Raw genomic sequence first — 10,108 nt, 5'->3', positions numbered from 1 at the left:
TCTATTAATACACTATTCACATCCCTCTTTAGTGTATAAGCAGTGTACCAAAGTAACAATTCTTGTTCGGTTCATCCTGGTGATGAAGTTGAGCAGTAGGGTGGCTTGGGACTACTCTGGGTATCCCCAGGTTATTTTTTATTTTTCCTTAACGTTTTCATCATTTTCTTGGGAGATCTAGATAGATCCTTCTTTGAAATGGTACTAAATTTACCTATATCTTCTTCTGTTGTTGAGCAATCCCATCATGAGCCACATCAAGATCAAATAGTTTGACTTGGCCTCAAAGATGAGTTTGCATCTTCCTTGGTCAAAGACCTGCAACAATAGAAGGATCATAAGTAAGGTATGGAAATATGTGAGTAAAAAAATATCATATTAAATCGGAGAAAGAAGAAATTCCTACCATGATGCTTGTCCTTCTATCCGGCAATAGGGGCGATGTCGTCTCAAGATCTTGACTCTATTGTAGAAACAGTCAAAATCTTTTCAACCTATCCTTTGATGTGGGAGACTTTGACCAAAAATATTCACAGAAGCTATAATTCATAATTAAATATCAGGCCTAAAGAAGGAAACTCATAATGCTTGTTCCACATCTCCGGGAAGGCAAGATTCTCCAAACAAATTAAATTCTTATTTGGTACGACAACAAACTTTCGTACCACCCTGGATCATAGTATACAAAATAAAAACTAGCCCGATGGCTGGTAATATGCTCATCTTCTTGAGCTGGTTGAATATGAACATCTTTGTCCTAATTGCATTCCTCTCGGATGGTATATAGATACTCGACTGGATAATTGGGGGCGTGCTCCCTCACTGGAGTATTTTGGTCCCCGATTTATTTCATGGGGTCAGCCTCATTAAATAAAAAGAGAAATAAAAAAACTAAAGGAAAAATGTGATTGGTGGAAAATAAAGCAATGGTAGGCGGCAGATGGTTTTGATGGATCAATTGGTTTTGATATTGCAATTTGATATATGCAAATTGCATATGCAAAAATGTTGATTGGTTTGATTTGCGGCTGGGCGGTGGAACCAATTTGCAAGATATACAAATTGTCAAATTGATTGAAATTGCCAGAAACCAATCAATTTAGTTGGTTAAGCAATCGGCTCTTTCTGCTATAAATAGAGGCCCTCGTTCCTCATTTCAAACACACCAAAAGCAGAGAGAAGCAATAGAAGTTAGAGAGAGTAATCCACAGATTGTAGTCTATGAGATAAATAGTGAGTGTGAGTAATATTGTAGTGAGGTATTTAAAATAAAGAATGTTATTTCTTTCAAAGTTATATTGGTCTCTTGGCACTACTATGTTATAATATTATAGTGGTAATATTGCTCCACTCGGGTATTATATTTTATCGTATTAAAAGATTTGGTGTCATTGTTACTCTCTTGTGTTATTGTGATTTATCGTGGATATCGTTTCTGGGCGGGATATTATTTTTTCCAATAACGTGGTATCAGAACCATGGCGAATAATGGTCTGTTGTCTTTTTACTACCCCCGTCTCACAAAAGATAATTATAAAAATGGTGTCTACATATGAAAGTCATTCTTGGCTCCCAAGATGTGTGAAAAATCGTAGATAGAGGGTATACAAAACCCGATAATGAGAAAGCTCTACCTCAAAATAAAAAAGATGTCTTGAAAAAAATAAGGAAGAAGGATCAACAAGCCATCACGCTCATCCACCAATATCTGGATGATGCCATGTTTGAGAAGGTGACAGATGTTACCACCTTAAAGGAAGCTTGGGAGATTTTACAAAATTCTCTTCAAGGAGTTGACAAGGTGAAGAAGATAAAACTTCAAACTCTAAGGGCTGATTTTGAAGTTTTAAAAATAAAAGAATCCGAATACATTTCGGATTATTGTTCAAAAGTGAAGGCTGTGGTAAATCAATTGAGAAGATACGGGGAGGACATAGAAGATGTCCGTGTGGTAGAAAAGATCCATCGCACTTTAACACCCAAATTTGATTTTGTGATGTGTGCTATTGAGGAGTCTAAAGATTTAGACTCTATGATGGTGGATCAATTGGAGGGTTCTTTACAGGCCCATAAAGAAAAGATCAATAGGAGACAAGAAGTGTCATTGGAGCAACTTCTTAAAAATCAGGCATCCTTTAAGAATTATGAAGGTGAAAAAAGCTATCGAGGTAATGGAGGGGGACGAGGCCGTGGCGGTCATGGAAGAGGATGAAGTAATGGTAACAACTTCAACAATGAAGTTAAAATCCATCAAACATTCAGAGGTCGTGATCGTGGACAAAGAGGACGAAAAGGACGTGGCTACTACCAAAATATTAATGAACAAAGATATGACAAATCAAAAATTGAGTGTTATAATTGTCATAAATTTGGCCATTATTCTTGAGAATGTCGTAGCAATGTTGAAGAAAAAGCTAACCTTATTAATGACAAGAAAGAAGAAGATGAGTCAACGTTGTTGCTAGCACTCAAGGAAGAAGGCATGGATGATTGTAGCTCGTGGTATTTGGATAATGGAGCAAGTAATCATATGTGTTCAAAAGAGAAGTTTGTGGAGATCAATAAAACAGTGAAAGGTAATGTGTCATTTGGAGATGCCTCAAAGATTCAAATCGAAGGGATAGGTACAATTTTAATCTCGTGTAAAAATAGTGACCACAAGTTAATTCAAGATATTTATTATGTCCCAAATTTAAAGTAATATGACATCCACATGAAAAATATGCATCTTTGGTTTAGAGATTCAGGTGGAATTCTAATTGCTAAAGTGTATATGGTAAAGAATAGATTATTTTCTCTGAATCTTAAAACAATTAATGCAAAGTGTTTGAAGGCTAATGTGAAAGATGAACCATGGTGTTGGCACATACGATTTGGGCACTTGAATTTTGAAGCACTCAAATCAATGGGAGAAAAGAACATGGTGCATGGGATACCATCAATCAACCATCCCAATCAATTGTGCGAAGCTTGTCTTCTTGGAAAACATGCAAGGAGGAGTTTTTCAAAGGAGGCAATGTCAAGATCAACCAAACCGCTTCAGCTTGTTCACACTGATGTGTGTGGACCAATCAATCCACCTTCCTTTGGTAAAAGTAAATACTTTCTTCTTTTCATTGATGACTTTAGTAGAAAGACTTGAGTTTATTTCTTGAACAAAAAATCTGAAAACTTTTGCTGCTTTTAAAATTTTTAAAGTACTTGTGGAGAAAGAAAGTGGCTATAAAATTAAAGCTTTAAGGTCCGATAGAGGAGGCGAATTCACTTCAAAAGAATTTAATAATTTTTGTCAGTCTCATGGAATTCGTGGCCCTCTAACAGTACTTTATTCACCCCAAAAAAATGGAATTGTAGAGAGAAAGAATCGAACGATTCTTAATATGGCTAGATGTATGTTGAAAGCTAAAAGTACGCCCAAGGAATTTTGGGCCGAAGCTGTTTCTTATACAGTTTATTTGAAAAATAGGTCTTCAACAAGAAATGTTAGAGATCAAACCCCTCAAGAAGTATAGAGTGGAAGAAAGCCAAGTGTTAAGCACTTGAGAATCTTTGGGAGCATAGCCTATGCTCATGTGCCACAACAAGGGAGAGCGAAGCTTGACGATTGAAGTGTCAAGCATGTATTTGTTAGCTATGATACGAGTTCAAAAGGCTATAAGTTATATAACCCAAGCAGTGGAAAGATGGTGGTAAGCCGCGATGTTGAATTTGATGAAGAATTGGTATAGAATTGGGAAGCTGAGGAAGAAACTTCATATGATTTTCTTCCATACTTTGGTGATGAAGAAGAACCAGAGACTGTGGAACCTGTGCAAGATACAACTCCACCTCCTTCACCAACCAATGTTGCATCCTCCTCTTCTCAAGAAAGTTCATGAACAACCGCAAAGGACAAGGAGTATTCAAGAGCTCTATGAGGACACAGAAGAAGTTACTAATTTTGATTTTTTATATTGTCTTTTTGCTGACAGTGAACTAATAATCTTTGATGAAGCTGTTACAGACAAAAAGTGGAGACAAGCCATGGAGGAGGAGATCAAGTCAATAGAGAAGAACAACACTTGGGAGTTAACAACTCTTCCCAAGTGTCATCGAGCAATTAGAGTTAAATGGGTATATAAGACAAAAAAGAATGCTGATGGAGATGTAGAGAAATACAAGGCACGACTTGTGGCTAAAGGCTACAAGCAAAGGAAATGCATTGACTATGAAGAAGTCTAGGCACCTGCTGCCCGCATGGAGACGATTCGTTTGATCATCTCTTTAGCGGCGCAAATGAAGTGAAAGATCCATCAACTAGACGTCAAGTCAACCTTTTTGAATGGCTATCTTGAAGAAGAAGTCTACGTTGAACAACCATTGGCTTTGCTGTCAAAAACCATGAAGATAAAAAATTTCGGTTAAAGAACGCTTTATATGGATTAAAGCAAGCCCCACGAGCATGGAATAGTTGTATCGACAAGAATTTTCAAGACAATAGGTTTACTCGTTGTCTCCATGAATATGCTCTTTTCCTTAAAGTTCATACTAATGGAGATATCTTACTTATTTTTCTTTATGTTGATGATCTTATTTTTACGGGTAATAACCCGAGTTTGTTTGAAGCTTTTAAGAAATATATGTCCCATGAGTTCGAGATGAAAGACGTAGGGCTCATGTCATACTACTTGAGCCTAGAAGTGAAGCAGATGGAGGATGAGTCTTTCATCTCTCAAGAAAGCTATACGAAGGAGATCTTAAAGAAGTTCAACATGCTCGATTGCAACCCCGTGAACACACCGATGGAGAGTGGGAGAAAATTGTGCAAGTTTGATGAAGGAGAAAATGTGGATCCCACATTTTTTAAAAGTCTTGTGGGAAGTTTGAGGTACTTGACTTGTACCAGGCCAGATATACTCTTTGCAGTTGGAGTAGTAAGCCGCTTCATGGAAGCTCCTACCTCCACTCATTTGAAAGTCACTAGAAGAATTCTTCGTTACCTAAAAGATACGATCGACTTTGGGTTATTTTATTCTTCTTCTAGTGATTTCAACCCTATGGGATTTTGTGATTGTTATTATGCGGGAGATATTAATGATAGAAAAAGCACAACTGATTTTGTATTTTTCTTGGGTGATTCTGTTATTTCTTGGAATTCAAAGAAACAATCAATTGTTACTCTCTCGACTTTTGAAGCTGAATATATTGCATCAACATCTTGTACGTGTCATGCTATTTGGCTGAGAAGATTATTGAAAGAGCTCAATTTGCCTCAAATTGAAGCTACAGAGATTTGTATTGATAACAAATCTGCACACGCACTTGCCAAGAATCCAGTGTATCATGATCGAAGCAAGCATATAGTTACAAGGTATCACTTCATCAGAGAATGCATTGCCAAGAAGGAAGTCTAGCTCAAATATGTGAAGTCCTATGATCAAGTTGCAGATATCTTCACAAAGCCTCTCAAGTTTGAAGATTTTCAGAGATTGAGATCAAGACTTTGAATGAAAAAGAAAAAGAAAAATTAAGGGAGAGATTTGTGGGGTCAGCCTCATTAAATAAAAAGAGAAACAAAACAACTAAAGAAAAAATGTGATTGGTGGAAAATAAAGCAATGGTAGGCGGCAACTGGTTTTGATGGATCAATTGGTTTTGCTATTGCAATTTGCAATATGCAAATTACATATGCAAAAATGTTGATTGGTTTGATTTGCGGCTGGGAGGTGGAACCAATTTTCAAGATATGCAAATTGTCAAATTGGTTGAAACTGTCAGATACCAATCAATTTTAATTGGTTAAGCAATCGGCTCTTCTTGCTCTAAATAGAGGCTCTCGTTCCTCATTTCAAACACACCAAAAGCAGAGAGAAGCAATAGAAGTTAGAAAGAGTAATCTACATATTGTAGTCTGTGAGATAAATAGTGAGTGTGAGTAATATTGTAGTGAGGTATTTAAAATAAAGAGTGTTATTTCTTTCGAAATTATAATAGTCTCTTGACACTATTAAGTTGTAATATTATAGTGGTAATATTACTCCACTCGAGTATTGTATTTTATCCCGTTAAAAGATTCGGTGTCGTTGTTACTCTCTTGTATTATTGTGATTTATCGTGATTATCGTTCCTGGGCGGGATATTATTTTTTCCAAACATATTTATGTCTTACTTCAAAGAGCACAATCCATTGTTCCAAATTACTGTTATTTTTGTTTTTGGATGAAGTTTCATGGCGGGAGGTTTCCATTTTCTCGTCAACATTGGTATTTCTTTCTCCCTAAATTCATCAACAATGGCGGTTGCAATCGGCTAACTCTCAGCTGCCACCTCAGCCATGCCCGTAAAGTGAAAGTCCTCTTTCAAGGTTTGGTGCTCAGCACGGTGTGTTTCAAGTAAAGCGACTAAAGATGGACGATGATAATCAAGTAAGAGCGAAAATTAGGTCTAAATTCAGGAGATTGAGCTCCTCTATAGTTCACACCTTCATAGGGTGCGTTACAAGCCAAAATATTACTAGAAAAACTATTTAAAGAAGAGGTCGCTGTGTCCTGTTATGGAGTTGCCAGGGTAGGCGTCGAAGAGCTGATGGAAGAACAGGGTTTAACAAGCCTCCGGTGATTTGTTCCTACTTGGTCTTGATGGTGCAATTCCTGGACAAAAAGTAGTGGTGTTGCAAAAAGAAGACAGTTGCTACCATCTGCTTGCTTGGCGCCATATTTAGCTAAAATATCTGCAACGCTATTTTGCTCCCAGTAGATATGATGAATAGGTGGGCTACCCAGCTGTAGGAACAATAACCTGAATTTTACAATGAATCTCTTGATGGGTTGTTGCCACTGGTTCCACTGTTAGGGCATCACTATGTCACAAAATTGTAATTCCTCCAGATTGTCCCACAGCGGCCACCTCAGCCATGCCGTAAAGTGAAAGTTCTCTTTCAAGGTTTGGTGCTCAGCACGGTGTGTTTCAAATAAAGCGACTAAAGATGGACGATGATAATCAAGTAGAGAGCGAAAATTACGTCTAAATTCAGAAAATTGAGCTCCTCTACAGTTCCATATGACGAAATTTATATAATTATTGGATTGATTGGGCAGTGTTAGTAACAAAGGAAAAAGAATTTCTTACTTACTTATAGGCATGGAATCATTATTGCCTCGGTAACCCGCAATGGCATCATCTCCAATCAGAATTCAACAATAGAAACCGAGCATGTCGCTTCAAATCTAGAATAGAAGTGTCAAATATGTTTTGAATCCCGCCTAAAACTTTTCACTTCCGGGACATTTGTCGAAAATTATCTAAAAAGTGGAAGGACAATCTGTATTTATAAATTATAAACACTACACGTGACCGATACAGAAGCAGGCACATAGCAAACATTACCTAGTTATCACCAAGGTAACCGGATCCACCTAGATCGAAGACCGGAGAACTATCCAAGAAGCATGTCCTGGGTTGGTCATATCGGAATCAGATATCGCTATCCCAGAGAGGATCATCCAGATTGTCATCATGTCCGGATAAGATAACATATCTATTATCTATTATATAGAAAAGGCAAGTGTGGTCGGCCAAGGGTAAAATTGTGAATATACTCTCTATCTAGAATGGCCTTTTCGATTTCCTTCATCTTTTAAATCTGTCAGTCCTTTTTAGCTTCATTTGCCATAAACACAGTACTCCTACTCAGCCGGCGACAGCAAGCCCAAGGTAAATATGACGGAGGTTTTCATGTATGTTTCTCTTAGCTCTTTCCTTCTCTTTTTCGGTCTCTTCTTTTCTAAGTTTCAAGACCATACTGATGTAATTGGGTCTACTTCTGAATTTGATCCTAATTAATTAGTTGCCTTTTGAATATATGTGCATTCCACTTTCATATCCCAAATTTGCACTCCGTATACTCTGTTTCTTTTGTAATACTTTCAAGCCTTATTTTTTGAGTTCCCTTTCAAATTTCTCTAATTTTCCTTTAGTGTGTGCTATATTTCGTTCGGAGGTTTGCAGAATTTTTCTTCGGTCTTTCTTTGTTTATTGCACCCATGTGTTGGTAATGGTTATTTGGTGGGTATCTCTTATTCACTACTCTCTACGGTAATTTCTTCCATTGTGTACGTCTGATTTGCACATCTTTGTTGGAAATTTTTCTGCATAGGTTTAAACACGATTTGGGCATAATGAATTTCCATCTAGGACAAAAATGGTGAATAAACAAACAAGATCTCTCATGCAACCAAGGTGTTTGATAATATATCTTAAATAGAAGAACTGTGTTGTTTACTTGAGAGCTGAATTCGGCATTTTAGGTATGTATTTGTAGTGGGTGCTCAGTTTTTGGGTTTCTTTTAAAAAACTATTGTTTCACTTTTCTGTAGGTTATGAGTATTTGTTCCCTTTAATCACATATTAACAAGACCTTCTACTCTTTCTTGACACACAATGATTTACGTATATTATTTACTCTTTGATTTTCGCATTTGAAAGATTTAACTTGAGAAAATGTACTTGAAAAATCAACAAGAAAAAATCTTAGTACGAAACTTTACCATAAGGTGTTAAATTTGAAATTTGCATATGCAACATGGCATTAAAGGCTAAAAGTTTGAAATGGAGGTTTCAATAATTGTGCTAGAGATTTTGTTAACTAATGGTTCTAATGCTAATTGGCGCTTTTCTTGATGTTTATACGGCCAATTAATATTCCTCAAATTATGATTTGTTTTCTTTAGACTATGTAATTTTGGATGCAGGCCCTCGAACTAATAATTGCATCAGTACATAACAGAAAAAAGGAAGCCCTCATACTGGAGCTTTCCTTCTGGAAGATGAACAAGGCTGATCCTAATGTTGGATTTGCTCGGGTAAAGAAAAGACCTTTGCGAGCTCAAAAGAAAAGATTTGTTCAACAGTATTCACGAATTTGTGCGTATTTGCTACTACTTTATTTATAGTGTTTCTTTAATCAAACCTAAGGGATCAGTTTTGGGGAAGGGGGGAGGGGGTACTTTAATCTATTTAAAGGTATTTTGTCTTTTGTAAATTTATCTATTTATTGGTGAACTGCAATTGTGATTAAAAAAGTAAAGTCATATGACAAAACCATTTTTGAAATAAAATAGTGTAGGACCTATATAGAATGCTCTAAATTGTAGTTGAAGTATGTATAATTTTTGCATAATGAAGTGTCAAACTTCGACAAGTATTACAAAGTGATTGATATAATAATACGATTTCAGAAAAATTAAGTTATAAATGACGCAAAAGATAAATAACAATACATGGAATAATGGTTCTATACGTTGTTACACAAAAGCACTTTCTTTCTTCTTTCCCTAAAGGCGAACAAAGTGTGAAATTAGCAATAGACCAAGAAATATTAAAAGGAAAAAAATAAGAAAAAATAGCAATTCAAATAGGATGCAAAATGACTAGGTTGATGTTTTGGGAAGTGCAACTCTCTAAAATTATAGTAATGTGTTAAATGATATATATTGCTAGCATATTGCAGTTAAAAGAAAAACTAAAATATTGGGATTCTGCTTGGTCGAATGAAGGAAAAAGCTTTTATTGCAAAGGTAATATACTTTTCAAGGATGTGCCGCCTTAGACAAGACTTTTCTATCTTATGGACCTGTTTATAGTGATGGAAGAGTTTAACATCCGATATTGTATGCCTTTTGCGCTAAAGTCATACTATTAATAACACTAACACATATTGAGATTTAAACTCCTATACTTATATAACATAGACTCGATAAGTTCCTCTATTAGTTGTTTTGTGTAGACTATCTTTTTGTGTATTCTTTGGTTGAATTTGTAATTTGATGCATTTCACCTTAAAAGCCTTCTATATTTATCTCTCATTCACTGAAATTATTAAGTAGGAGTAACAAGATACTGAAACAACATCTTTCCCATTTTATATAGCATCAACAACAAATGTTAGAAGAGAGTGATGAATCATGGGTTTAGCTACGCATGCCACATCATTCATTTGTCAAGACTTCATTAATGACAACGATGCCGCATACAATAACTTTATTTTTTCCTCTTTTTCTAATTCTAGATCCATTACATTGGTCGATATTATTTGCTGATTATAAGATAAATTATTTGTAATACCAAGATT

General features: G+C 36.0%; 1 protein-coding gene and 1 long non-coding RNA gene across 2 annotated transcripts; one reads left to right on the top strand and one right to left on the bottom strand.

The window, feature by feature from the left end:
- On the bottom strand, positions 1-546 carry LOC138905764 (uncharacterized). Its single transcript, XR_011413583.1, has 2 exons — positions 407-546; positions 1-318 (listed from the first exon to the last, which is right to left on the bottom strand). It is a non-coding gene; the product is annotated as an uncharacterized lncRNA (long non-coding RNA).
- A 932-nt stretch (positions 547-1,478) lies between these two features.
- Positions 1,479-3,543, top strand: LOC138906183 (uncharacterized). Its single transcript, XM_070194708.1, has 4 exons — positions 1,479-1,491; positions 1,596-2,168; positions 2,388-2,576; positions 3,467-3,543. Exons 1-4 carry the CDS (start codon positions 1,479-1,481, stop codon positions 3,541-3,543), a joined length of 852 nt encoding a protein of 283 aa, XP_070050809.1.
- The last annotated feature ends 6,565 nt before the right edge of the window (positions 3,544-10,108 follow it).

This window comes from Nicotiana tomentosiformis, chromosome 2 (assembly GCF_000390325.3).
Source record: "Nicotiana tomentosiformis chromosome 2, ASM39032v3, whole genome shotgun sequence".
NCBI classification, from domain to species: domain Eukaryota; kingdom Viridiplantae; phylum Streptophyta; class Magnoliopsida; order Solanales; family Solanaceae; genus Nicotiana; species Nicotiana tomentosiformis.
Note: the sequence above shows the minus strand (reverse complement) of the source record. Positions and strands in the feature narration are given on the sequence as shown.